Here is a 25,875-nt window from a genome sequence, read left to right as displayed (position 1 = left end):
TAGCCCGAAGCAGACATAAAAGAAAAAGGAGCTTGACGTGAGAAATATGATGATGATGATGATGATGATGAATATTTCCTCTTCTGCCTGTCTGCCTGTCTCTCTACCCACACCACCACCACCACCACCACCACCAACCGAGCCCCTCACCCTTTTAGAAAAATGGAAAGGAAGAAAAGTGTACAAGTACGTCGTCATCACCACCGCCGCTACCACTCCTACCGTCGTCGTCGTCGTCATCATCGCTGTCGGTGCTGTGTTGTGCTGTGCTATAAAACATTGTTTCGACATTTACCACGTCCTGTTCTTGGCGAAAGCAAGAAGCAAGAAAGAGAAGAAGAAGACTTCCCACACCACCACCACCACCACCACCACCACCGCCACCATACGTACGTTACACTTTCGCCCCTCCCTCCCCAGACCCCTCGGAATGCTGCACTCGAAGCTAGCTACACCATAACAGTCAGTCAGCCTGCCTTCCATCCTCACTGCCACCCTGCGCTCATTTCCATCTACATGCTCTGCTCGCCTCCTCAAGTCGTCGGCGGCGGCGGCAAAGTCCACGCGAGCGCCTAACTCTTATTCTTACTCTTGGCCGCCTTCTTCTTCTTTTTCTTCTTCTTCTTGGCGCCCTCGCCGCCCTGGCTGCTCTCCATGCTGGGCTCAATCGGAGTGGAGATGCCGCTAGCCGCGAGACTGGGGCCTGCGCCGTTACTGTTAGTATCCGCAGGACCGCCTTTACCGTCGCCGCTGTGCTGGCGGCTGCCGCCGTTGGCCCACATGCGCTGCAGCGAGCGCTGCGACTTGTTGCTGTGGCTGGAGCCGCCGCGCTTGCGCTCCTCTTCATTCTCCGCGCTGCCGCCGCTGCCCAGCGTCTCCAGGACCATCTTCTTGACGCCGTTGACGTCAATCACGTTTTCCGAGATGCTGCCCGAGCGCGCCGTGCCGCGGGGGATCGACAGGCGGTCCTGCGAGCGCGACGGGGAGCCGCTGTGCAGCGAGCGGATGCTGTCGGAGCTGTTGCTGTTGGTCTTGCGGTGTACAGGCGAGGGCCGTTCGTTCGTTGGAGACTTGTTTTGAGGGCTTGAAGAGCGCTCTCGGCTGTTGAGGTCTTGGGTGGGAGTGCGATTGCCGTTGGGACCTTGTTTGGGCGAACGGCTCGTGGGCGAACCCGATCCCTCGTTCATGGTGCCGTAGCCAGATGTAGCGACCTTGAGCGCGTCGATCTCGTCGCGGAGCTGTCCTTCGCCCACGCCACCCGAAAGAGCCGTGGGGCCCACTCTAGGGGTCGACTTGGCAGATACGTCGCCTTCGGGTTTGTGGGCGCCATTTGCAGATGGACCTTCGGGAATCGTGTTTACACTGGGCTTGATCTTTACCGTTGAAATACGCGTCGACTTGGGCCGGCTCGCGGCGTTCGAAGGACCCAAGTGTCTGAGCTGCTCCTTGAGCTCGGATGTTCCGTCGCGGAGGCTCACCGGAGTAGCCTTGTCCAATGAACCATTACCACTGCTGTTCCGGCGCAAGAGCTTCACCTGGGGGCTTGTGCCAAGCTGACTCACAGAACTCCTCCCCGCGTCATTGCTTACCCTCCGCTCATGGCCTGCAAGGAGGCCCGTCGTTTCGTCGGCATCGTCGATGATTGCGTCGTGGTCAATCTTGGGGATGCGATTGCGCGGTGCAGGAGTCATGCGGCGGATGGCCTTGTGCACATCGATGTAGACGTCGGATTCGTCAATGATTTCCCTGCAGGACGTGAGTAACGACGAGGCATTTTAAAATGACGCACCCAAGATCCGGCACTTACTCGCCAATCAACTCCTCAATCACATCCTCCAGAGTAACGACGCCAAGCGCTCCATATGGCTCTCCCGGAAAGTCGGACACGAGGACCATGTGGGACTTGCCCTCTTGGAAAAAGTTGACAATGTCCAGACAGCTGGTCTCGGGCCGCGTTTCCGGGAGGGTCGCCAATGCAAAATCGCGCACTTGCTTGCCGTCCTCGGGGTCGTAGGTGATGAGTAGCTTGACCAAGAGCATGCCCACAAAATTACTGGGGTTCTCGGGCTGGTAGATGGGGATTCTAGAGTATCCGGCCGACAGGATCTGGTCCATCATCTTCTCGTCCAAGACAGTATCGGCCGACATGGTGAAGACGTCGTTCATGGGGGTCATGATGCTGCCGACGGGCTTGTCCTTGAGGTCGAGCACGGCGCTGATGATGGTCACCTCGTCTTGGTTTAGGCGATCCTCGGGACTTGTCCCAAGCGTCTTGTGCAGAGTGACCAGGGTCTTCAGCCCAGCCTTCTTGTAGGTTGTTCCGTGATCCTCGCCAAGGAGCCAGTCGAGTAGTTTTGCAGTAGGCCAGGCGACCGGAGCCATGAGGTACATGAGGCCAAGAACGACTGGCGACATCCAGGCGCCAATGGGGAGGCCATATCGGACGCATACGGACTGCGGAACGATTTCGCCAAAGATGACTGGAGGCGGTTAGCAGGCGGTGAGGCGAAGGCGGCGGTGCAAATACCAATAAGCACGGTACTGCTCAGAACGGCGGGCCATCCGCCGCCGAGAGACCTGTCGAGAACAATGGGTAGAGTCTCGTTGGTGATGACGTTGCTAAGCAAGAGGGTGACGAGGACCCAGTGCTTGCCCTTTTTGAGGAGGTTCAGGACGCGAGTGGCACTCTTGCGCTCGGCACCGTCTCCAGAGGTTGCGATGACCTGGAGGTAGATTTCATCCTGGCCCATGAGACTGGGGAGGGGAGGTTAGCACGACACGACGTGACGATGAGACACGAGGGCCGACTTACGCGATGGTCAACCCGGCGAAAGCGCCGCCGAGCAGGACCAGGGCAACGGCAGTGCCCAAAAAGACCCACAGCTCAGCATCGTCGGAGCTCTTTGGCTCGTCCTCGTAGAGACGAACCGGGGAGGAGTGGTGTTTCAACGGAGCGGCATAGCCAACGGCGGAGAAGAGCAGACTGGCAAGCAGCAGGGCGACGGGTCGCACGGCGGCGTGGCCGCGGTGTTGGGAGAAGGGGGCGGCTGCCAATGCCCTCGTGGCAGCCAAAGACATTTGATGTCAAGCGCCTCGTCCGGAGAGTCGAAGGGCGGGTTTGGGGCGGTGGAGGAGCGAGGGATGGGATGGCGAGGGTATTTCAGTGTGGGAGATGCGGCGGGAGGCTCGCCTTCAACTGCTGAGGTGTGCCTGTCGGCGGCGGGCCGGGGACCACCAGCAACGAGCCGGGATCAGAGGGCGCGCGCTGCTCACCTCACACCTAGTCAGTGCGGTCGAGCGGTCAAAACCATCAGAATACCAAGATACGAGCGGCGCAAGTGTGACGCGACAAGCAGACGGCCCGTGGCTGAGGTGGGTGTTTTCTGTGGGTGAAGCTGGGCAATCCTGGGCTTCGCTGCTGCTCTCTCACTTCACTCCAACATCCACCTCACCCTACCCCAGACTGTGCTCCCCCCGCACGCCATGCACCGCCGTCCACCATGTCCAAACTCCTCTCCAAACCATCGTCTTGGCTCCGTCTCCCAAGCCCGTCCCCGTCCTCGTCGTTGACTGCAGGTTCCCTACGTCATGCGCCACCTGTCCATCCGGATGTCCATGCCCCACGACGTCAACCCTACTCGGCCCACCCTCCCAACGCGCGCCTGAACCTCCCCATCGACTACAGCTCGACGCCCTTGCTCGCCCACACCCCCAAGTCCTGCTTGGCCAACCCCGAACTGCCCTCGCACCTCGTCCGTGACTCCAAGACCACCCGCCAGAACCTCTTCCAGGCCGTCAACTCGGCCCTGCGCCATGCCCTCTCCACCGACGACCGCGTGCTGCTCTTTGGCGAGGACGTCGCCTTTGGCGGCGTCTTCCGCTGCTCCATGGGCCTTGCCAACGACTTTGGCTCCGACCGAGTCTTCAACACGCCGCTGACGGAACAAGGAATCGTGGGCTTTGCCATAGGCGCCGCCCTCGAGGGCATGAAGCCCATTGCCGAGATCCAGTTTGCCGATTACGTCTACCCGGCCTTTGACCAACTGGTCAACGAGGCAGCAAAGCTGCGCTTCCGCGCAGGAGCAACCAACATGCATGCCGGCGGTCTCGTCGTCCGCATGCCTACCGGAGGTGTCGGACACGGTGCGCTGTGAGTAATTTGCATTGCTGTCATTGGCCCAACGGCCGGCTGCTTGTTTACCATGTTGTCCCCGCCGCGAGTCTGACATGTGAGCCACCTCAGGTACCACTCCCAATCGCCCGAGTCCCTCTTCACGCACATCCCGGGTCTGCGCGTCGTGGTCCCGCGATCCCCCAGCCAAGCCAAGGGTCTGCTCCTCGCGGCCATCGCCAGCCCGGATCCCGTCGTCTTCATGGAACCCAAGATCCTGTACCGCGCCGCCGTCGAGCAGGTGCCCACCGAGGCCTACACGCTGCCGCTCTCCAAGGCCGAAGTCGTCAAGCCGGGCGCCGACGTCACCGTCGTCTCCTACGGCACGCCGCTCTACCACTGCGCCAACGCTATTGCCGCCGCCGAGCAGGACCTGGGCGTGACCGTCGAGCTGATCGACCTGCGCACCATCTACCCGTGGGACCGCGCCACGGTGCTGGGCAGCGTGCAAAAGACGGGCAGAGCAATCGTCGTGCACGAGAGCATGGTGAACGCGGGGGTAGGCGCCGAAGTCGCCGCCTCGATCCAGGAGGGCGCCTTTTTGCGGCTCGAGGCCCCCGTGCAGAGAGTCGCCGGATGGAGCACGCACGTCGGGCTGGCATTCGAAAAGTTTAACCTGCCCGACGTCGTCCGTAAGTCGTGATTAGACCAGGCCGGGACGCGATTCACGCTGACCACAGACGCAGGAATCTACGACGCCATCCGCAAAGCTGTAAAGTATTGATCCACAGCATGATAGGTAGGTAAGCCGCGAGCGAATGTGAATAGGTACGGTAGGCAGCATCAATCGCATCGACCATCCAAGACAACTGAATTGCTCAATACCTACTTGTCGTGTCTGTTCTTGGTGCCTGACTTCAGTTGACCCGCGCGCGTGTGTGGCTTTCCGCCTTCCCTGGCTGGTACCTGACGCCGACCTGACCCCACCTCGCAATAATTGTTTATTCCGGACGCCACAAACTCCTGCTGATCCGCGGGGTGCTCCCAAACATCCGTCCACCCAAACCGCTTGTCTTAGCTCAGGTAGCGAACTCAACGTCTCCAAATGCTGACCTGACCTGACGTGACCGGTCCGGGCGTCCACGGCGACACTGATCCGACAACCATGGGCATGAGTGCCCTGGGGCAGGGTCAATGTTGATGCGGCGCGGCCGTTTGTAAATTGCTCGTTGACTTTTACGCTGCTGCGCTCGCTCCACGTACATACTCACTGGCGACGACCTGCCTGACGCCGGACGGCAGGGCGGGAGAACGGCACGCACGCAGGCAGAGGCAGGGTCTGCGCTGGTTCTGTTCTCGCATTCCATTGCGTCGCAGCAGCAGCGGCTCGAGCGCCGTTGTATTTCCCGTTTCGTTTGCTTTTCTCTTCCTCGCCGCCCTCTCTCTCTCTCTGGATTACGGCATACCACAAACCTCAGCGCCATGCCACGGGGCAGCAGCAGCAGCAGCCAAACCCTCGTCGCTCCTGTCCTTCCGTCCCCCCTCCTCCCACGCGCGTCAAGCAATAAATCAACAAGCCATCGAACGCGCAACCTTCCGACGGACGCCGCAGGGAAAAACCAAAAAAAAAAAAAAAAAAAAAAAAAAAAACACGAGGAATTAGAGTTCGCCCTACCCGTGCCGCCGTCCGTGCCGCGTGTGTGCGTGCGGTAAGTGTGCGTGTGCCCCTCCTTGCCCCTCGCTCGCTCGCTCGCTCTCCACCTGCCGCATGCGGAAGGATGTCGCGTGTGCTCTGCTCTACCCACCCTACCCACATACAACTATCTAGCAAAGAAGAGAGAAACGAAACGGGAAGGAAAAGTCTCGGATGCAATTAATTCGCCTTGTTTTGGCAGCTCGGTCAGGGAAGTATGGCGCTGTGCCGACCGATTGATGAGTTGAGCGAGTGGGCGAGTGAGTGAGTGGCTGACCGGTGAGGCAGCAGGCGACGTAATAGCATCATATTAGCGTCGTGACGGGGGTTGTTGGAGAAGTGGGAGTAAGGTGCCATGTAGTAATTCCAAACATCAATCACTGACCACTGACGCCCACGATGCGAAGAAAATCGGTAGGTACATGTAGGCAGGGCACGTACGTACGATATGGCACCCAGGGAAAGGATCAACCAGCCTGCTTGCTCTATCTGACCTCCTACCTGCTTATTAGTCCCATGTCCAGCCTACAGTACCTATAAACCTTACCTACATGTAGGTACCTATACATCCATCCACCCATCGACAATGCGTCGTCCATTTATTATGTAAAGAATGAAATCTGCAAGACTTCCAATCCCTCCCTGCTTACTTCTTCCTCGCCCTTTTTTTTGATGTTTGTACACTCCTCCCCATATCTGCATACACTATCCCCCCAAATCTCTTGTCTCCCACGCATTCCGGCGCGGGGAGACCTGCGATGGGTCGAATAGATGAGGACGGACGGTTCGACGACGACGACGCTCGATGGATACGTACATGGATGGATGGATAGACGGCCAGATGGGAACATGACGAATAATATCCTTCTCTCCTATTCACTCACTCACTCACTCCCTCCCTACCCCATGCATACGTGTACATGGCATCTATATCACATGGACGACAGATGAGGAAAGGGCAAGATGGCAAGATGGTGTCGGCCTACTGTAGGTACTCTATGCACGCGCTCTATGTATGCGTCCGTAACCGGTGCTCTTCTTTCTGGCTCCGTTGCCAGAAAGAAATGCTAGGTCGATCCGTGCACTTCCTCGCTTGTTCGCTCTTCGTAGCTGCTCTGCTATACCTCACTCCCTCATTCACAGCCTACGGCTACGCCTTCGCCGCCTCCATGCCCACCCCACCGCCCTCACTCCCCACACTGCTCGACGCGCCCCTCCCCCTCTCCACCTCCCCCTCAACCGCCCCCTCCTTCCGCAAACCCATCCGACTCGTATCGTACCCACACCCCTCCAGATACGCCCTAAACCGCGCGTCCTCCTCGACGACATCATCCTGGCCGACGGCCGGCAGACACCACCACGCGATAGCCCCACTCAGCAGCGCCAAGCTGCTGGCAACCCAAAAAGGGTCCTGGCCCGACGCCGTCTCGTTCGGCGCGTTGGCCTGGATCACGGGGAACACCCACGTGCCGACGAAGGCGCCGATTTTGCCAATGGCCGCCGCGAGCCCGTAGTACTGGCCGCGCACGGCCGTGGCGCTGGTCTTGCTGGCGAGCAATCCGATGTTGTCGCCCGGCCCCATTTCGCCCAGCGACAGGAAGATGCCGTAGACGACGCAGAAGCCGGCGATGTTGGCGGGCTGTTCGAGCTTCGAGTAGGCGCCGGCCATGACGAAGCCGACGACGGCCTGCGCGCAGACGCCGATGACGAGCGTCTTCTTGGGGCCGAGGGCAGGGACATCGGCCAGGAAGCTGCCCAGCACGGCGCCGGGCAGGTAGAAGAAGTTGATGAGGATGTTCCAGGCGAAGCTCTTCCACAGCGCCGCGTCGTCGCCTAGCAGGTTGGCCAGGATGGTCGTGCTGTAGATGCCGAAGGCGTAGGCCGAGAAGTCGTAGATGAACCAGATGACGCTGATGGCCGAGAGTCGGAACCAGTAGTACTTGATGGCCAGCACGTACGGGATGGGCGCGTCGCGCATCGATTCGCGCTTGTAGGCTTCGGGCTCTTGCAGCTTGATGCGCAGCCACAGGAGGCTGAGGGGCGGGATGACGCCGATGCCCAGGCAGATGCGCCAGGCGGCGCGGAGGTGGGACTCGCCGGTTGCAATGACCTGGGCGGTGTCAATGGGGGTCGTTTAGAGAGAGAGAGATAGAGAGAGAGGAATTAGACGTACCACAATGACGGGCACAATCGACGACACCAGAAACGCAAAGTCAATCATGACGTTGCTAAACATGATGAACCAGCGATTGCGCGTGCCACTCTTCAACTCGCTCGTGCCCTCCGCACATCCCACGCTCCCAGCAGGATACTCGCCGCCAATGCCAATGCCCAGGAAGAAGCGGTACGCCGTGAGGGCAGCAAAGAGGCCGGACACGCTGCCGCCCGCGCCATAGGATCCAGCGCCCAGCGCGGCAAAGACGATGATGATGACGGTCGACGCAAACAGCGACCACTTGCGCGAGTAGCGGTCCGACGTGTAGCCAAAGAACAGCATGCCGACGACGGTCCCGGCAAACGTGATGCTGCTGACGTTGCTCTGCGCGCTGCTGTTGGCGTACTCGTTGGGGTAGATGCGCTTGAGCATCGTGTTGACGGAGCCAATGACCTGCGCGCCGTCAGTGAGCGAGCCTGTCCTCCATGAATCATCGAGATGTTGGTTTTCGTACGTTGTTCAGGTACCCGTCAGAAAACAGCCCTGCGCCGCACGCAATGACGGGCCACAGGCGGTCCCAGCGATTCTTGTCCGTGTCCTCATAGCTGTGGTGGTGCTGAGGCGGCGGCGACGGCGACGACGAGGCTTCGACCTCTGCCGCGGCGCCGTGCAGGTCCTTGGGCGCGTCGACCGAGTGCATGTCGCAGGCAGAGCGCGCGCGGGGCAGAGGGTAAACCAACCTAACACTGGGGGTGTTTCGAGCCGAGCCGCAGAGACAGACGTCAGAGGTGTAAACTTGCGGTCGACAGTTTCAATTCATCGAGTTGGTCCACGGCGACGAAGAGGGAGGGAACAAGGCCAAGAGGGAACAGAGCTGGCGAGCAGCACCGCAGCAGCGAGAAAAGGCGGCCGATCGAGGTTAGGTTACATGGCTGTACTGCTGGACCCAAATGGGGCAGGTGAAGGAGTCCGTCATCCCGTCATGAGCTCGTGGTGCCAAGGCAGAGGATGATTGGCCAGAGGTTGAAGATTGATATGCTTAGTGCCACGCTGGGGGGGTCGCCCTGGCCGTGCCGCCGCAACCGGGCCCGCGGTGCTTGGTAAAAGCTTCATCTTCATCCCAGGTCGGTCAGCTCTGCCTTTGCCTCTCCTCGTCGCTGTCAAATAACACCCGCTGCCTCTATCGCCCTGCTGACGACGCGTGCGAGTCAGCCGCCAAAGTTTAATCGACTCTGTCCACAATTCTGCTCTGATCGGCCATGATAAGCGAAATGTGCACGCCAGACGAGGCTGAAGCGGCGTGTCCTGTACACCTGACATCCATGTAGATAGACTCGATGCAACGCCAGGCCGTCGACGTCCAGACCGCTGCACGCTCTCTGTCAGACGCAACCTGTGCCTCAGCCCTGGGGGGAAACTGCTGCACTTTGACAAGCGTGAAACCATGCCTCTGTTCCGCCAGCCGTTTAGTTTCGACTTGGAGCTGACAGGAACCGTCGTTGCAACACTGGACGCCCGTCCCAGCGCCATGACATTGGTCACTGACTCCTAGCTGTCTGTCTGTCGGCGTGCGTCGTCTCGTTGCCTCGTCCAAGCAAGCCGTCGTCATTACCTACATATCAACACACACAAACAGAAGAGCGGCTGGTAAGGGGGCGCCTCGACCGAGAGAGAAGAAAAAAAGGTACACGAAAGACAAACTGACACACCTGTCATTCTGAATCCTTCTCGGGTAAATAGAACAACAACGTCGCAAAAAAAGATTCCTCCGTAAAACTGCAATGAATTTCCTCACCTCCGCAAAACTCGACTTACCTTTCCTTCAACTGCTCACCCGGCACACAGCCCCCGCATCAAGCCGTCTTCTTCCACACCGTGTACAGGCCGAGCAGCGAACTGACGGTACCAGCAATACCGACGATGCCATCGTCCAGGGTGGCGTAACCAAGCGCCGACACGGGAACCGTCAGGTCGCAAAGATCGGAGACGAGCTGGATCTTTGCAGCATTGGCCTCTCTGCACGCACGTTAGTCTCAACACCGCAAACCATCGACCCACACTAACCTCTCAATCTTCTTCTTCTCGACCACGCTCTCGGCCTCCTTCTCGTCAACGGCGCCGCCCCTCTGCCTCAGCTGCACGAGGCTATACACGCCCGCGACGACGTTGCACAGCAAGCCCGCCATCCACGCCTTGTACGCGCTCTCCTGGATGCTCTTGATGCTCGCGCTCTTGCGCGCGCCAATGGCGTCCAGCACAGTGGCATTGTCGAAGCACATGTAGCCCGCGTAGCCGAGCTGGCGGCCGACGGCGCAGTACTTGAGGACGGGGTCGAGGGCCTTGGAGTCGGCGGCCAGGGCGGCGGCCTTGAAGTGCTCGACGAACTTGCCCAGGCGCAGGATCTTGCGCGTCGTGCCGAACGCCTTCTTGACGGCGTCGAACGGCGCAATGGCCGCCGCCGAGTGGTTCGTGCGGTACAGGTACCACGCGTAGAAGCGCGAGAAGTATTGCAGCGTGCGCAGGAACTTGTCGCGGCCGACTGTTGGAAGAGCCTCCCGTTAGCCCGTGTGTCTGTGGAGGGGGCGTGTTGCTCGACGGGCGAGCGGATGACGCAGGTACGTAGCCCCCGAAGAAGCTTCTCTGCAGAGGCCAATGCGGGGTATGGGGGGAGATGACGCACCCGTCGTCGCGACAAACTTGAGGTAGTGAGAGATGGTCGGGTGGTAGATGACGGCGTCGGCGACCATGATGGCGGTTTCTTCGCTGTACAGCGCGCGGTAGGTTGAGGTGAAGAGGTGGATGTGAAACGGAGCAGCAGCGCAGCTCAAAGATCAAACAGCCGGCCGGCGGTGTGCAGATGTAGATAGCGGAGCGGTCGGGATGCGGCGGCTTCAGGTCGCTGGGACAGGAGGTCAAGGGACAGCGTCGGTGGTGAGGGCGATAGCAGCAGTTGGCGTGGGACGCGCGCGATGGCGGTCGTCGATGATGGAATCGCTTGGGTGACGGTGCGGATGCTGTAGGTTTGGCTTGTGACGGCGACGCCGGACATCAAGTAGCACCACGGTACGACAAGCGGCCGTATAAAGAATGGACCTCGGCCTCGCGTCGGCTCGTCGGACCCTGATTTCCGGCCTTGGCTCCTGTTGGTCATGTCTTCTTTGGACTCTCACCCTCAAACGTCTTGTTCACTGATCCGCGACTTTCTTCAACCCAGACAGGGCAGTCCACTCCTTCGAGGCGTGATCGACCCAAGCGGTGTGGACCGCCGCCTCGCTGGGGTATACATTTCCCGCGGCCCATGCACTCGCTGCATCTATCTCTACACGTACTGGTGAAAACCACGCAGAAGCGAACCAAAAACTTGCCTCACCAGTGACATGCACACGACCGACCATCTCACGATTTATACAAATCACGACCCACAAAGGTACCAGTCATAGACGCCCTAACCTATGCCTGCCCAGCCATCACACCTCAACAATGCGCCCCCTACTGTACGGGTAGGTAGCTCATGACGTCCATCGTCCATCACCCCGTCTGTCATCCCCTAACCCAAACCCAAAACACTCCAACATCAAACGTCGTGACCCCCGTCCGTTGCTAGGGATACCACCTCTCTCCTGCACCGTCCAGGAGGGAGGGAGGCCAAGCCAAGCCGTCTAGTGTCCCGTGCCTCCTCTCCTCGCGAGCTGACGAACCGGCGATCCGTAGGTAGCCGTGGTCGAGGAGGCGGATTGGAACAAGAGCCTTTTTACCTTTGAGCGGCGCGGCGGCCGCGCTGATGTGAGATGCTACTCCAGGCCGGCAAAGCGGGGAGACATTGGTCTATGTTTGCAAAAGACATAAAGAGCAGGGCCAACGAGGAAAGTGGTTGAACAAAGGGTTTATTACTAGATAAGGTAGGTAGGTAGATAGATAGATGGGTACTTCTTCTAGGTGTAATTCTTCAGGGGGTAAGTGTTGGAGCATCCCCACGTGACAAAACGGAGAAAAGAAACGGAAGGAAAATAAAGAAAGGACATATCAACATAACCATGACCTCAAGCCGCGATTGGAGAAGGACGACGTAGAGAGAGAGAGGCAAGGACCAAGAAAATAGCTTCCCTACCTTGCCTATCTCGACTGTCTCCTCCCACCCGCCACAAGCCGTCATCCCAGCTTATTTTTCAGTCGTCTCGCCCGTCCGTCCGTCATCCTCCCGTCGACCTCTCAACACCACCGCCCCCAATCGGGTGTGCGCATGCAGCTGGACACCACCAGATGCGCGCGCGAAGGAAAAAGGGAACAAGTAGTAGACAGAAAAAAATAACGCCAAAAACGGCAAAGTCGCCGGCCGCTGTCCAAGCAAGCCCACGCCTCCAATCCCGTCCGGCTGTGCGCGGATACGCCGTACGTAGGTTCGACGCGGGCCGAAGCAACAAGAAGAATAGGCCGAACCCACGGGCGACCCATCGTTTACCAGACAGCGCAGCAGCATGCCCAGAGCAGCCGGTGCCGAACTATCATCGCTCCTGTAGATTTATGCTGGTGGGGATTCCAAAGCCGGCCCGCTAACAATCCCACCAGACAGGCAGCAGCAGCAGCAGCCATCACAGAATCTTTTGTTGGGACACGCAAGACTCGATGCCGCTGCCGCTGCCGCGTGCGTGCGTGCGTGCGTGCTTTTGCTATCTTGCTTTGTTTGTTCCCCCCGCCGCCACCCCCGCGGTCCTCTCCTACTGCTTGTCCGAGTTGGCCTGCAGGTATTGGTAGGCGAAGTAGGCGAGGCCGCCGCCGACGAGGATGAGTGCGTAGACGCCCAGTCCAAAGCCGGTCGCGTCGCCCTTGGAGCTCTGCGACTGCGGCGCCTGCGACGCCTTGGGTTCGGGGTCGCCAGCCTGTGGGAGCAATTGCCGCATTAGCTGCCGTCGTACATGGTTTCGAGAAAAAGAAATGTAAAGGCTCAAGGTCGGCGTTGAGGAGGGGCAGGCGTCGTCGCGCGCAGTGTCATGTCATGCCACTTGCAGGCTCTCGGAAGTCCCGCGTCCCGGCGTCTTGTTCAGCGGCCGGCAGAGCGGCGACGCAGCAGGCCGCCGCGCCAACAACAGATAGGTGTGTAGAGATGTGCGAGGCAACCGGTGGGTAGGTGAGCAAACAAACGTACCACTCTCTTCAGGTTGCCGACGAGCAGGCCGTCCAGGATCTCGCGCGCCTCGTCCGAGTGGCCGACGTCCTCAAAGGCCTCGGTGGCATCTTGGCCGCCCACGTCAAGCATGACCTCCTCACCACCGCTGCGAGAGCAAATGTCAGCGCGCGCGCCCTTACAAACAGCAATTGAGTCCCAACAATCGCCCTGGCCGCCTCCCCGAGCCATTGCGCGCGTATGGGTGGGCGCCGGTCCGCTGGCCGAAGGAGGCAGCAGGCTAGGCGGCCGCTGGTTGGCGGGCAAGACGGCCGGGGCGAACAGCCGAGGGAGACGGACGACGGGGGAGATAGGATGGGTGGAGTGGACTCACGGGTGCTCGTCGACGAAGCTGGTGCAGTTGTAGACCTTGTCGTGAACGACCATGTACAGGTCCTTCTTTGAGCTGTGCTCCGAGACGTCGGAGTAGGTGAATTCCTTGATGTCGGACATTTTGGCCTGGAGGGGTGGTGCAAAATTGTTGGGGCAAGGGGTGGAAGGGAGCAGCTGCAGAGAGAACGAGAGAGAGGCAGAGAGGGTCGACTGGAGAGGAGCAGGCAGAGAGGCGCGAATGGACCGAAGGCGTGGATTTTGTAGGTGCTCGGGCCGGAAATGGGAGCGGTGGGAGGTTGAGCTGGTGGAGATGGGTCTCAGGGCCAGGTGGTGCTACGGTACGGCTGTAATCGACGTCAAGTCATTGGTCGGTCAACGGCGGCCAGGGAACTTCAGATCCGTCCAGAGGCGCGGGGTTTCGCGTCTTCCCGAGGGCAATCTATGCCCGCGCTCCGTCTGCTCTGGACCACGGCAACCGGTGGCTGAATAGGCACGTCTTGTTTCTGCACAGCTGCCTCTACGCTCAGAATTACTCTCGGGTCCCGGGAGCTTTCTCTCTCTCGCTCCATCTACCGCTGAATGCCATTTGTCCGCCCCTATGCCCTTTTGCAGTCTTCACACACACACACGCAACTCCGCTGACTCGTGCCCTGGCCAGCCCCATTTTCGGCTGCCATCTCCCTTCACGGTCCAAAAACCCGAAGCAACCATGCCTTCCTTGTACCACCCTTCGTTTCCGTGCATTCGACGCCCCTGGCCAAAGAGATGAAGAAGTGAAAATCCAGAGCCAGAACTCCACTGGTGGACATGCGTATGCGTAAACCCGTGACGACGTCAAACCTTCCCCTTGCCATGACTGTCCCAGACCAATTGACTCAATAAAAAGCAAAGAAAACATGCAACCCAGTAACCCAGTAACCAACTCGGCCGTCTCGCAATTCTTGGATTCTGGAGGAGGAAAAAATATGTCGGTTCTGGAGGCCGTTGAATGCGATCGCCGTCTCGCCACTTTGTTGGAGGTCATACCCGTCCAACCTGGACACGGGTAATGGAGAGGAAGAGAAGAGGAATACAGAATCATTGCTTCGTACAATTGAAGGGGAAGACTCGTACCAAAGGAAACATCATCACGGCCAGCTTTCTCGGCTCCGGGGAACATTGGCGAACCCTTCTCCGCCGTCCTCGCCTGGCCATTCATCCGCAGGTCCGTCTGTATCTGCAACAGGCGTGACCTTCCTGGCGCCCGAAGGTTGCGAACTGGACGAGACCTTTTTGTCTTGGTTCGGTTCCGTCTGAGGCTGGAAAACGCTGGGTTGCGCTCGATGAAACCAGCCACCGCGCTCCCATTCGCCAGGCTTGTAAACCGCTGCCTCACGCACATCGCGGTCGATAATCGCCCTCATGAGGTCTTGCAGCCGCGCAAAAGCTATCGGCTTGAGAATCCACGCGTCGAATCCGGCGTCAATGTAAGTTTGCCGTTCCCGCTCTTCAAGCGATGCCGACACGGCAATGATGGGTATGCGGCCGTTCAGCGCGGCTCGTCTCGAAAGCACATGGGATGGATGGGTCTTTTCGTAAGAGCGAATCATCTTGGTCGATGTCAATCCGTCGACAATGGGCATCTATGACCATTAGAAACATCAAAAATTATGTGTCTCGGGCCGACTCACCTGCATGTCCATCAAAATGACATCAAAATAGCCAGGCTTCTCTCCGTAGACGGTAGCGCATTCCTCGCCATTGACCGTCAGCGTCACCTCGTGGCCAATCTTTTCGACCCTCTTCTTGACGATTTTGCTGTTAACGGGATCATCTTCCGCCACGAGGACTCGCATATTGTCTGCGTTCAGCGGCGCCTCTATCTTTGGACTATTGTCATCCACTTCGCCGAGAATGCAACTCTTTTCGCTGTCCGAGGATTCTGGTCGATTAAAGAATTCGTCTGCCACGCGGACCGCTCTGACGGGTTGTCCCGAGTCCGTTACGTTGGACTCACCAGGCCGGCTGAGGCCAAGTGAGTGCTGCCTTCTTGCAGTATCACCCGCGCTTCTAGCCCGCGCTTTTGAAGAGATTCCACTGCCGGTAGTGGACCTGTCCAGCGTCGGAAGAGATCCCGCGATGGAGTTTTGTGACTGTGATCTGCTGTCCACCATGTGAGGTTCTTGAATAGCTTCGATGAGCCTGTCGACATCGCTCTTGGCACTTTGTGCGCTCGACGCGCTCTGTACACTCTTCATGCTCTTCTTGCTGTTGACGCTGTCTGAACTGTCTCTCCTGAGCATTGGGTTGCTCGTGTCCTTGGGCAGATGCTCTTTGTCTACCAACGTCAGCTCGCGCCCGTCGCCGCCCGGAGCAGGCCCCTCTGATTGTGGAGTCAGCGACGCCATCGAAGACGCATCCATCAGGCCCTTTTTATCTTTGCCATCCGGCATATCAAAGGGGAATTGAATGACGAATCGAGAGCCTTTGCCCTCTTCCGACTTGAGGCGCAGTTGACCATTCATATTGCGGATGATTCTCGCCACGACGGCAAGGCCCAATCCTAGCGTACGTTTTTCGTCCCCGTTGCCCTCGATCCTCTTGGCGTTCGGAGCCAGAGTTTCTTCGAGCATTTCGGTCGTTTCGCTCTGCACTTGCTCCAAGTCCCGGAAGAGAGCATCGAGCTTTTTACTGCTCATTCCCGCGCCCGTGTCGGCGACGGCTACCTCGACGTTGACGTGATTGTCCTCCCAGCTGGACACGTACCTGTAAGCTTAATTAGCCACCGCCCCGTTAGCAGTTTTTGCGTAGAAGCATACATATCCACCTTGACGCCCCCGCTCGATGTGTTTTGGATTGCATTGGCCGTGACGTTAGAGATGGCCTGCCGCACCCTGCGCTGGTCGCCCAAGACCTTCTGGGGCACGCCGGGGTGCTCCACAACATCGTACGAGATTTTCTTGCGCCTTGCGTCGCCGGCAAACATGTCGGCCGCCTCGGCAAAAGTCTCCTTCAAGTCGAAAACCTCTCCTCGGATCAGTGGCCCACCTTCCTCAGTCTTGGTGAGATCCAAAAGGTCATTGATGACGTAAATTAGCGACTTGGACGCAGAATGCGATTTGGCCAGATTTTCGCGCGTTTCGTGGTCCAGGGTGCCTTCGAGGGCAATCTCAAGGTAATTGATGATGGCATTTAAAGGCGTCCGGACTTCGTGGGCAGAGTTGGCCAACAAGAGTCGCGTCAGCTGGCTGCTCTGCAAGGCTGCCTCTTTCTGCCGCCAGACCTCGATAAACTTCCCGTACACAAGACAGAGGACCGCAGCCGTCTCAATCTCTTCCTCGGTCCATTCTCTGCATTTGCCCACAACCGTCTCACACCACGTCTTGAAACTCTTTCGTGGCTCGAGATATCCTTCAGTGCCTTCCTTGACAAACTTTTCATAGGGATTGCCTGCCCATTTGACTTCTTTGAGCTGCCCTTTTCTGAAGAAGACGATGAAATCATTGCCTGATACCGACAGCGGCACGACGAGCATGCCAGCAATGACTTGGAAGCCCGGCGGATATCGAAGATCCGGAAAGTCGATTGCAATGTCCTGGGAAGTCATGACTGACGTGATTTTCCGCATGCGCAAGTACTCGAGCATTGCAAGCGCTTCTTGCGACTGCTCCAACTGGCCAAGGATCTTAGTCTCGTCTCTGATTGACAACAGTCCAAAGTCGGCATCGAAAAGCTTGAGTAAATCTTCCGAGGATGCAACAATGTATCCAGAGGGATTGTGCCTAGTCGGAACCGTGTTGATCAGTTTTCTCGCTTGCAACCTCGACGCATACGACAGCCGCTCAATATTCCTCGAGGCCGAATCGCCCACCAGGCGACACATCTTGCGAATCGGAAACGAGACTCGCATGCCTTTTGGACCGTACGTGTGACAGGCAATCAAACCCCACAGCTCGTCAAAGGCGTTGATGGAAATGGACATGGATGAGCGAACCGCCATGTTTTTGAGGTATTTGAGGTGGATTGGCGACATTGCGCGAAGGTAGGAATAAGATAGGTCAAGTGGGGTCTCCAAGTCTTCCACGGTCCGGCAGACCAGACGAGCAGTCTCTTGATCTCGATCGTAAAGCATTCGCACCCTGTTGATCTTGTACAACTCCCGTGCCTGTTTTGGAATGTCGGACGCGGGGAAGTTGAGTCCTTTGTAAAGATCCTTCGTCGCTCGAGGGTCTACGAGCTCCGTCACGACGCGGCCGTTCCATTGCGTGTCGAATTGGTACACCATGACGCGATGAAAGCCCGTCAGCTCCTTGACGACGCCAACGAGCACTTTGAGAAACTTTTCGAGATTTGGTGCCGTTGCAAGCTGCTCCTGCACTTGGGACATGATGTTGAAAACCTCCATGGCTGCAGCTTCACCCTTGCGCTTTCTTGCGCTGCGCAATACCCTCAGCGGCCGACTAAAGTTTTGCGTGCTTTCGGCATACTCTTCCGCTGTGGGATTGCTCTGCAGAGTATCTTCGGGCAGCTCGGGCGTCGCGTCGTTTGTTGGCACCAGCGGATTGACTGGATCGTCCTCCAGCTCGAATTCGCAGATGACCAGGTTTGGATTGGCCTGGCTGACGTGCATTGCACACCAAAACTTGCGGGGCTTCTTCTCTGGACTGCGGATGGTCAGGGTAAAGACTTCTGGTCCATTCGTGGCGACGTCGGCATCCTCGTCCCGTATGAAGTCAATGTGATCTATCAAATTGTCGGCTTGTTCCTCGGAAAGAATGTCGCAAAAGTTATCTAGGGCGAACAGCGCTCCTGGCGAGTAGCCCAACAGTCTTTTCGAATTCTCGCTGACGATGCGAACGACGAGCTTCCCGTCCGATTCTTCTTCCAGTGCAACCAGCACGCCGAAACCTTGGACGGCTCCCGGTATGTGGATTGGCTCGTCTTCACATCGTTGCAACATCTCGCCGCCCCTGCCAGTGATGACGGCATGGCCTCCTTCGGTGACGACGTGCTTGAAGCGGGCTGTGACGAGTGGCGGATCCGGTAGGCTCTCTGCAACACTTCTGGTGGAGCTCGGGGCGGGCGATCCTGGCATATCGCTAGAGTGTACCGAATTCATGGCGCTGTCGGTCCCGCTTTTGGAGGAAACAATGTCGTTGAAAGTTTGCGGTGCTTGCCTGTAATCGAACCGCTCGTTGGACAAGCCTCTTCGCATTTTGGGCGTCGTTGGTACCGGCTGGCCTTCCTGTCGTGATTTCCCCGACGAACGGTAGTCGGAAGCAGCAGAGGATGCGCTGTTTACAGATTCCCGGCGACCATCTCTGGCTCGGGCCTGTGCCGCTGAATGGTAGAAGTATCCCTCCTGTCTATCTCGGCAGGCCGATGCAGTCGGGGTCGGGTCCACAGACACCACACTCCGAATGGGAAAGACGCGATCTTCGACATTGGGGCTCAGGGAATTTGTGTCCGAGGTTGGGGAGAAGAAAGAATTATGAGGCTGCAAGTTTCCAGGCGACTTGTTTCGAAATGCGGGGCCGTCGGTAATGATGCGCGTCCTTGCGCGCGATGGAGAGGAATCGCGTTGCGATGCAGAAGAGTCGGCATCCTGGGTAAACGGCCGCAGTTCCTGTGCCTCGTCGTCTAGTTGCTGAGACATGGGATGCTAGCCCAAGAGGTGCGTTGCAGCATAAACTGCAGAGGGTTGTTAGCGCCAAGGGAGCGTCGAGTCAGCAGGGACGGGGTTGTGGTTGCGAGAAATCACCATGACAGGGGTGGCGACAGGCGAGCGAGCGGGCCATACCTTGAGCGCAATAGAAGTATGAAAAATATCAGTGTGTCGGCCGCATTACAAGCTGCAGAATTGTACCACGCAGGACACGATCGAGAAGGGCCGAGGGCAGAGGCAGTCGTGTCGCCGAGCCTTGAGAGGTTCCGCAGGAGAAGGGCCTAGAGCCGTATATTTAGGGCGAGCACAGTCGCGCTCTCGCGGGATGAAGTGGGGGGGGGGAAGCGTCGAAGGCGGAGCTTTTGGTCGTTGCAGCGGAGTCTGGAGAAGAGGCAAGGCCCGGGGAGAGTGTGGACGTGAGGTGGACGATGTCGCGGTCGAGGCAATGGGCGCAAGCTGACGTCGGCGCGGCGATGCGACTTGGTGGGCGGCGACTGCGAAGGGTAAACCTGACGGTGGACAGCAAAGGAAGGGCGCCGGAAACGGCAGTGACGTCGACGTGTCTCGAGTCAGTGGGCAGGCGGAAGAGGGTGGGATGCGTGGAGATGGAGAAAAAGTGTCGGTTGAAGAGCAGATGGATAGCTTTGAGTTGTAGGTAGGTCGGGTCAGCTGGCGCAAATGGAAACAGCTGAGACTGCCGGTGGAGGCGGCGACGGAACGGAAGGACGATGATGATGGTGTGGGTACCACTGGCACGTGTGGGTGGACGACGTGTGAGGCGTGTGGTTCGGGGCGGCGGCGGCGGCCAGACGACGTCCGTGACAGCAGAAGAGGGAGAGGTACAGTAGGTACGGTAGGTGGTTGGGGGGATGGTGTAAAGAAGGGCGAAGGCGAAGGCGAGGGCGAGGGCGAGGGCGAGGGCGAGGGCGCGGTGGCAATGGTGAAAAAGCAGAGAGACTGGATAGGTAGGTACACAGACAGAGGGCGCCAGGCACTGCAGGGCCCAGGCAGGCAGACAGGCAGACAGGCAGACAGGCAGGGCAGGACAGGCGAGCAAGCGGCGACTAAAAAAAAGAAGTACGCTATGTACCTGGGGACGCAACAAAGAGAGAGCACTGATGGGCCGGACGGGGGCGTCGAGTGCTACTCGTAGCTCGTTGCAGTCAGCGTCAGCCACAGCGAAAGCGCGGCCGCCACGATCATCATGATGGTACGAGGACGACCATGTCTCTGCTGGCGCTGGGATGCAGAAGGGATGGTGGCACGAAGGTGTGGATTAATCCATCACGTCTGGTCTGGGGGGGTGGCGACCATGACCATGACCCCGTCCGCGTCCCCGTCCCCACTATTCAATGTCGATGACAGCGCCACCATGATCAGCATCGATTGAAGAAACAAAGCAGTGGCTTGATGAGACATTTGCAGCACCACCAGCACCGCCTACATACAGCGGAGAATCGAAACCAAACCAACGCTGCATTCATGCCGCCGTTCGAGTCAGCAGCGCCTGCATTGGGCAGTTTGATCAGTCCAACCACGACCAAGCCACGGCATGGCGCAATGGGATGTCGTGGCCTGGGGCTCTCTCCACCCAGTGCAGTTTTGCAAAATCCCATCTCGCCTCCCGTCCGTCCCTTGTGCTCTGGCCCTGGCCCTGGCCCTGGCCCTGGCTGTTCGTGGCCTGAATCTGCCACGGTGGGGCATGGCAGGGAGTGGGCACACCCCGAATTATGTAACCACCCACCGCACCCACCGCACGGCAGCGCGCTTATCCACGGCTGTCCCCCCGGCCTGCGCTCCGCCGTCATCATCACAGCCAACTGAACGAACCCGATCCCACATCCGACATGGCCCTTCAACCTCAACCTCGCGTCTCCTCCTCCTCCATTTTCCCTTTCCCTCCCTGATGCCTCCGCCAGAGAGCTCGCGTGCTCTGCGCATCCTCGTCGCCTCGACCGTCTCTTCGCCCATCCTCGACCCCTTCCTCCACACCCTCTCCACACGCGACAACATTGCCGTCCGATCAATCGTCAACCCTCCTCTCCGCTCTCCGCAAACAACCTCCCTCGTCAATGTCTCAACCGACCCTTCTCGCCCCTGTTCGCCCTTTGCCAGCCATGACCACGTCGCCCAGGCCGCCGTCGAGCTCTGCGCATGGGCCGATATGCTCGTCCTCGCTCCCGTCGATGCCAACACCCTCGCCAAGATGCTACACGGCATGACTGATAATCTGATCCTCGAAGTCTTGCGCGGCTGGGACGTGTCTAAGCGCACCCTGCTGGTATTGGCCATGTCTACCTTGATGTGGGAAAACCCCATGACAAAGAAGCAGCTCAGCAAGATAAGACGCAAGTGGAACTGGATGCGGGTGCTGCAACCGCTGCTGTGGACGTTTGATCCTGGCCCCGGCAAGCGGTTCATTTCGTGGGAGGGCAAACATGAACTCATGGGCGCCATCCAGAACCAGCTGGACCTCATGTCTCTTGGTCAAGACTTGACCCTCCCCCTGGGACACTCCCCAAAGCCCAACATGTCCTTGGCTTCGACGACCAAGACAGCGCGAACGCTGCCTCCCGAAATTTGGTCCATGATCCTAGACTTTGCCGGCGACTGGGAGCTCGCACGCGCCCTCGACGTTTACACCACTCTGCCGACACCCCCGCTATGGTCACGCCACACTAGCAACGAGGGTCCGCAAACATTTATGGAGAAGCTCGAGTGGGCCATTCTCTCGGGCAACCTCGATGACATCAGATCCCTCTTCGACAACAACCCCGCGCCATCATGGCTGTCACGCCAGGCCATACGCATCATCATGCGCTTCGCCATGGTCCCGCTTCTCTCGTACCTCGAGACCCACCACAAGGACCTCTTCTGGGCCACCTTTGGCCACGCATTCCTGCCTGACAAAGCCTCGGCTGTTTTCGGACGCGTCGAGCTCCTGGATTATTGGCGTACGTCGCCGACCTTTTTGAACAAGGAATACACGGTCGACGCAATTGACGGTGCCAGCCGCGCAGGCTTCGTGCACGTGCTTGAATGGTGGCGCAATTCTGGTTTGCCGCCAAAATACACTGAGGCGGCTCTTGAGCAAGCCAGCTCGCAGGGCCAAATTGAAGTGCTCGAATGGTGGAAGCAGGCCAGCATGCGTGGTCCGGACCGGCGACCCCTCACCACCAGAGAGTCGGGCGACGATTCGGAGAGTGATACGGCCAGCACACCAGCCAGTCGCGCAAGCTCTGTGGCTCCTCGTCACCGCCTGCCCCCGACTAGCGCCTCGTCATCATCTTGCACACTCGCTGCTGCCACTGCCCTCTCAAATACGCGTCGACCGCTCCGCCTCAAACCCGGCAAGTCCATCGCCTTTGCGACGCAGGCCGGCTCCCTCTCGACTCTGCGCTGGTGGGTCACATCGAGCATCCCCTTCAGCCACGAAGACACAGTCGCCAAGCTCGCCTCGACTCACGGGCACGTGTCCATCCTCTCCTTCTGGGCGTCGCTGCACGGCGAGAAGATGATCTACGACAACCAGGTGCTCGTCGGCGCGACCAAGATGGGCCACCGCGACGTGCTCGAGTGGTGGAAGCGCAGCGGCCTGCGCGTCGAGTACAAGACGTGCGACATCGAGGAGGCGCTCGAGGACGGCGTCGAGGGCGCCAAGGGCGACGAGGTCCGCCGCTGGTGGGCGCGCAACGGCCTCAATCTGGGCGTCGGCACGAGCGAGTGGATGCGGACCAAGGTGCTGAATTGACGGCTCGTTGTCAGTCTGTCAGTCTGTCACGCCTCGTCTCTCTCTCTCGTCCCGTCTGATCTTTACCGGTTGTCATTGTTTCGTTTTCGTTTTCGTTTGGGCTTTGCAAAATTGATTGGGCAGTTACACCTTGGTTGGATTCAAGCTGATATATCCTGCGAGCAGAGCGAGCGTACTCGGTGTTACTTGTTTGACTACCCTACGTACCACATTGGTTGGACGAAGCGGAGGAGCGCAGGCGCAGGCAGGCGTTTTTTTTTTTTTTTTCTTTTTTTTTTTTTGAATTTGTACACCACTACTTTTGACTGTTGAGACGGATCATCATCCTGTCGTCTTTTAGTCGTCTCCTTTTCTCTCTCTCTCTCTCTTTTTGGGGGTCTGTCTGCTGCTGGACAAAAATTGCTGGCGCTTTTCTTGCGCGTTGGTGTTTTGCATCACTTGGCGTTTTTCTCCGTTTTCTCAGTCTATCTGCTTTCCGCCTTGTGGTCGTTTGCCGATGAGCGCGCGCGCAATACTCGTGCCCCTTTCTTTCGTGGCCCTGCCGCTTGGCCAAGTCAGTGATGGGATGTGAGGTGGCTGTTGTAGTGGGAGAAGAAGGAGATGACGGCACAAATTGGATGCCGTCGTGTCTAATGTCTTGGGTATCGTTCTTTGGAAGATGGGTAGGTAGGTAGCTGCTGCCGTGCTCTCTCATGCTAGGTAGGTATCTACCATACATACTACCGTGCGCTACACATCCATTCCAACCTCTTCCTCTCTCCCATTCCCTGGGTGCCTGTACCGTACTCCTTACGCCCCACCCTGCCCATGCTCCCCCGACACCCCCCGAACCCTCGCCGCCTTAAACCGACTCACCCGCCTCACGCTCCCGTCGCCCATCTCCTCGACCAAATCCCCCGCGTCCGCGCCGCTGCCATCCGCGCCGACGACGCCGCCCGTCGCCTCGCCCTCGCGCGCCATGAATCCGCCCGGCTGCTTGCTGATGTGCGTGTTGCGCGCGCGGTGGTACTGCGTCATTAGCTCTGTGGAGAGGGTTTGCGGGGAGAGGGCAGCGTCGTCTTCGTCGTCGTTGGTGGTGGTGGTGGTGGTGGTGGTGGTGGATGGTCGTTCGAGGATTGTGGAGGCGATTGTGGCGTGCGTTGGTGGTGTGGGCGTGGTGGGTGTCGTGGGTGTGGCGGCGCGAGATGATTTGAAGCGCGAGGGCCGCTTTTTGGTCGTCGTGGTGGGTTCTTGCTGCGGCTGTTGTGGTGTAGAGGAAGAAGTGCTGCGCTCGATGACCGCGTCGGAGACGGGCGTGACAGCTGGTTGCGATGGTGGTGGTGACGATGCCGATTTCGAACCAGTATCAGAATCGCCCGCAGCCACAGCAGACGTCGTCGGCGCAACATCCACCTCATCCGCAAACGTGACCTTCTTCTCCGTCGTCGGCGAGAGCGTCGTCGTCGTCGGCGTACTCTGCAGCGGCGAATCGTGCCGTTGCGTCTGCGACGGCGCTCTGGGCAGCAGCGCCGGCGGGATCTGCTCGTCTGTTTGCACGCGCAGCCGGTGGAAGCCCTGCGCCTGCTGCAGCACCTCGTTGACGTCGGCGTCGGCCGGTTCGACTGGGCCCACGTTTTCCATCATGCGCGCGTTCAGCTTCTCCTCCAGCTCGCGCATCTTGGCGACGTAGTCGGCAGATACGCTGGGCCGGCTGCGACCCCATTCGTCTTCCTCCATCTCCTCGTCTTCATCGTCCTCCGCAAAGTCGTCGTCTGCTTCGTCCTCCCATTCCTCCTCGTCGTCGTCGTCCGTGCCGTCGTACAGGTCGAGCTCGGCGACTACGCTGCCCACTTCGTTGAGGCTGTACTCGAGCATCTCGCGCCGCAGCGCCGCTTCCTCGGGCGTTTCGTTGTCCGGGATGACGGGGGCGACGACGCCGGCGCGCTCGGCGTTGACGACGCGGTCGTCGTCGTCGAGCTCGACGATGCGGCTGCCCGGCTTGAAGTTGGCGTACGACGAGAGCGGACTCTTTGCTTTGACGGGTTCGGGAGCTGCTGCTGCGGGCTTGGGAGGGGCGGGTTTCTCTTCTGCTGGCGGTTTGGTGTCTGGTGTGAAGGTGACCGACTTTTTTCTCCGCGGCTCCTCGCCTGTTGGTGATGGCTGAGTCGAGGCGTCTCCGAAGGGCTTGCTCGACCCGTCCGCCTCTGCTAGTTTGCTGAGGTCGATGTGGATTTTGTCTGATGGCGGCGGTGCTGGTTCCCATGGTGTGGCGCGGCTCTTGCCCTTGTCTGCATCTTTGCCTGCATCCTCTTTCTCATCTCCCGTTTGCTTGTTCTCGTCTCCCTGCAAATCCGTGATTCCAGCTTTTCGTAGTGCCTCGACAATTCTAGGTGCTGACTCTCCCGCCTTGTGAATCGAGCTCGTGAGCACGTTGCCTTCTTCATCCAGCTCCTCTCGTATGTCCATCAACGGCCCGCCTTCCTCGTCCTGCAAGCTCGGACTGCTGATGATGAGGACCTTGTTCAGCCGGTCCTCGGTGGCCTCCACCTGCTTTTGCACGGTCGCGACATTTTGCTGCACGTATTCCTGGCGCCGACTAATAACGTCAATCACTTGTCCGGCGGTGCGCTGTTGGTTGGTTCCGAGCAGTTCGCGGATTTCCTTTTCGTTGACTAGTTCGCCGTCAAATTCGCGGCCGGCCGCCAGAATTTGGTCCGCAGATGGCTCGCCATTGTCCTTCTCTTGAAGCGCCTGGATCTCTTCCTTCAGCCCTTCATATTCGGCGTCCCACGTTTGCCAGTGTCGAAGTGACTTGCGGAGCTGTTCCAGTTGATCTTCGAGGCGCAAACGTTGGCGCTCGAGGTCGCTGAGATGGTTGCGGGACTCTGCGCTCATCGGGGCTGTCTGAGCCATTTTGTTTGGCGATGTGTGAAGAGAGAGCGCGTAAAGAGTCAGAGTGACGGAAGTATGGTCGCGAAAAACTGACGGCGGAAGACCGAGCGGACTGCGGCTTGGCTGACGCCACCCGCGCTCCGCCAAAGTGCACCT

The 25,875-nt window shown here is 58.8% G+C and overlaps 8 protein-coding genes across 8 annotated transcripts; 2 read left to right on the top strand and 6 right to left on the bottom strand.

Annotated features, from left to right (window-relative positions):
• Window positions 1-356: 356 nt before the first annotated feature.
• Window positions 357-3,470, bottom strand: J3D65DRAFT_629061 (uncharacterized protein). Its single transcript, XM_066800700.1, has 4 exons — window positions 2,813-3,470; window positions 2,528-2,754; window positions 1,808-2,480; window positions 357-1,746 (listed from the first exon to the last, which is right to left on the bottom strand). Exons 1-4 carry the CDS (start codon window positions 3,076-3,078, stop codon window positions 573-575), a joined length of 2,340 nt encoding a protein of 779 aa, XP_066653532.1. The 5' UTR covers window positions 3,079-3,470; the 3' UTR covers window positions 357-572.
• On the top strand, window positions 3,258-5,023 carry J3D65DRAFT_629058 (thiamine diphosphate-binding protein). The gene is made up of 3 exons (XM_066800699.1): window positions 3,258-4,150; window positions 4,244-4,803; window positions 4,858-5,023. Exons 1-3 carry the CDS (start codon window positions 3,501-3,503, stop codon window positions 4,893-4,895), a joined length of 1,248 nt encoding a protein of 415 aa, XP_066653531.1. The 5' UTR covers window positions 3,258-3,500; the 3' UTR covers window positions 4,896-5,023.
• A 1,781-nt stretch (window positions 5,024-6,804) lies between these two features.
• J3D65DRAFT_424196 (major facilitator superfamily domain-containing protein) lies at window positions 6,805-9,037 on the bottom strand. The gene is made up of 3 exons (XM_066796134.1): window positions 8,474-9,037; window positions 7,978-8,412; window positions 6,805-7,914 (listed from the first exon to the last, which is right to left on the bottom strand). Exons 1-3 carry the CDS (start codon window positions 8,657-8,659, stop codon window positions 6,955-6,957), a joined length of 1,581 nt encoding a protein of 526 aa, XP_066653530.1. The 5' UTR covers window positions 8,660-9,037; the 3' UTR covers window positions 6,805-6,954.
• Window positions 9,038-10,023: 986 nt separating this feature from the next.
• Window positions 10,024-10,991, bottom strand: J3D65DRAFT_629047 (peroxisomal biogenesis factor 11; the record flags this gene model as incomplete). The annotated part of the gene is made up of 2 exons (XM_066800698.1): window positions 10,640-10,991; window positions 10,024-10,498 (listed from the first exon to the last, which is right to left on the bottom strand). Coding segments are annotated over exons 1-2 (542 nt in total), but the record flags the coding sequence as incomplete, so codon positions are not given.
• A 1,564-nt stretch (window positions 10,992-12,555) lies between these two features.
• Window positions 12,556-13,709, bottom strand: J3D65DRAFT_424092 (cytochrome b5). The gene is made up of 3 exons (XM_066796133.1): window positions 13,455-13,709; window positions 13,103-13,229; window positions 12,556-12,836 (listed from the first exon to the last, which is right to left on the bottom strand). The coding sequence occupies exons 1-3, from the start codon at window positions 13,571-13,573 to the stop codon at window positions 12,675-12,677; spliced, it is 408 nt and encodes a 135-aa protein (XP_066653528.1). The 5' UTR covers window positions 13,574-13,709; the 3' UTR covers window positions 12,556-12,674.
• Window positions 13,710-14,580: 871 nt separating this feature from the next.
• Window positions 14,581-19,088, bottom strand: J3D65DRAFT_668945 (uncharacterized protein; the record flags this gene model as incomplete). Its single annotated transcript, XM_066803154.1, has 3 exons — window positions 14,581-15,075; window positions 15,124-16,198; window positions 16,252-19,088. 3 exons carry the CDS (start codon window positions 19,086-19,088, stop codon window positions 14,581-14,583), a joined length of 4,407 nt encoding a protein of 1,468 aa, XP_066653527.1.
• Window positions 19,089-21,003: 1,915 nt separating this feature from the next.
• Window positions 21,004-22,848, top strand: J3D65DRAFT_555827 (uncharacterized protein; the record flags this gene model as incomplete). Its single annotated transcript, XM_066797247.1, has 2 exons — window positions 21,004-22,246; window positions 22,322-22,848. 2 exons carry the CDS (start codon window positions 21,004-21,006, stop codon window positions 22,846-22,848), a joined length of 1,770 nt encoding a protein of 589 aa, XP_066653526.1.
• A 395-nt stretch (window positions 22,849-23,243) lies between these two features.
• Window positions 23,244-25,774, bottom strand: J3D65DRAFT_424085 (Prefoldin subunit-domain-containing protein). The gene has a single exon (XM_066796132.1). It carries the CDS (start codon window positions 25,738-25,740, stop codon window positions 23,638-23,640), a length of 2,103 nt encoding a protein of 700 aa, XP_066653525.1. The 5' UTR covers window positions 25,741-25,774; the 3' UTR covers window positions 23,244-23,637.
• Window positions 25,775-25,875: the final 101 nt, after the last annotated feature.

The sequence above is a fragment of the Phyllosticta citribraziliensis genome, assembly GCF_038025025.1.
Source record: "Phyllosticta citribraziliensis strain CPC 17464 chromosome Unknown J3D65scaffold_8, whole genome shotgun sequence".
In the NCBI taxonomy this organism is placed as follows: Eukaryota; Fungi; Ascomycota; class Dothideomycetes; order Botryosphaeriales; family Phyllostictaceae; genus Phyllosticta; species Phyllosticta citribraziliensis.
The sequence above is the reverse complement of the archived record's forward strand: the minus strand, read 5'-3'. Positions and strand labels throughout refer to the sequence as shown.

Coding starts and splice junctions, on each gene's coding strand:
- J3D65DRAFT_424196 (XM_066796134.1), bottom strand. CDS start 8,659: ATGCACTCGGTCGACGCGCCCAAGGACCTGCACGGCGCCGCGGCAGAG. Junction 8,413..8,473: donor CTGACGGGTACCTGAACAAC/GTACGAAAACCA, acceptor GACGGCGCGCAG/GTCATTGGCTCCGTCAACAC. Junction 7,915..7,977: donor CGATTGTGCCCGTCATTGTG/GTACGTCTAATT, acceptor GACACCGCCCAG/GTCATTGCAACCGGCGAGTC.
- J3D65DRAFT_629058 (XM_066800699.1), top strand. CDS start 3,501: ATGTCCAAACTCCTCTCCAAACCATCGTCTTGGCTCCGTCTCCCAAGC. Junction 4,151..4,243: donor GGTGTCGGACACGGTGCGCT/GTGAGTAATTTG, acceptor GAGCCACCTCAG/GTACCACTCCCAATCGCCCG. Junction 4,804..4,857: donor TAACCTGCCCGACGTCGTCC/GTAAGTCGTGAT, acceptor CCACAGACGCAG/GAATCTACGACGCCATCCGC.
- J3D65DRAFT_629061 (XM_066800700.1), bottom strand. CDS start 3,078: ATGTCTTTGGCTGCCACGAGGGCATTGGCAGCCGCCCCCTTCTCCCAA. Junction 2,755..2,812: donor TTCGCCGGGTTGACCATCGC/GTAAGTCGGCCC, acceptor TCCCCTCCCCAG/TCTCATGGGCCAGGATGAAA. Junction 2,481..2,527: donor GAGCAGTACCGTGCTTATTG/GTATTTGCACCG, acceptor AACCGCCTCCAG/TCATCTTTGGCGAAATCGTT.
- J3D65DRAFT_424092 (XM_066796133.1), bottom strand. CDS start 13,573: ATGTCCGACATCAAGGAATTCACCTACTCCGACGTCTCGGAGCACAGC. Junction 13,230..13,454: donor AGCTTCGTCGACGAGCACCC/GTGAGTCCACTC, acceptor TTGCTCTCGCAG/CGGTGGTGAGGAGGTCATGC. Junction 12,837..13,102: donor TCGGCAACCTGAAGAGAGTG/GTACGTTTGTTT, acceptor TTGCTCCCACAG/GCTGGCGACCCCGAACCCAA.
- J3D65DRAFT_424085 (XM_066796132.1), bottom strand. CDS start 25,740: ATGGCTCAGACAGCCCCGATGAGCGCAGAGTCCCGCAACCATCTCAGC.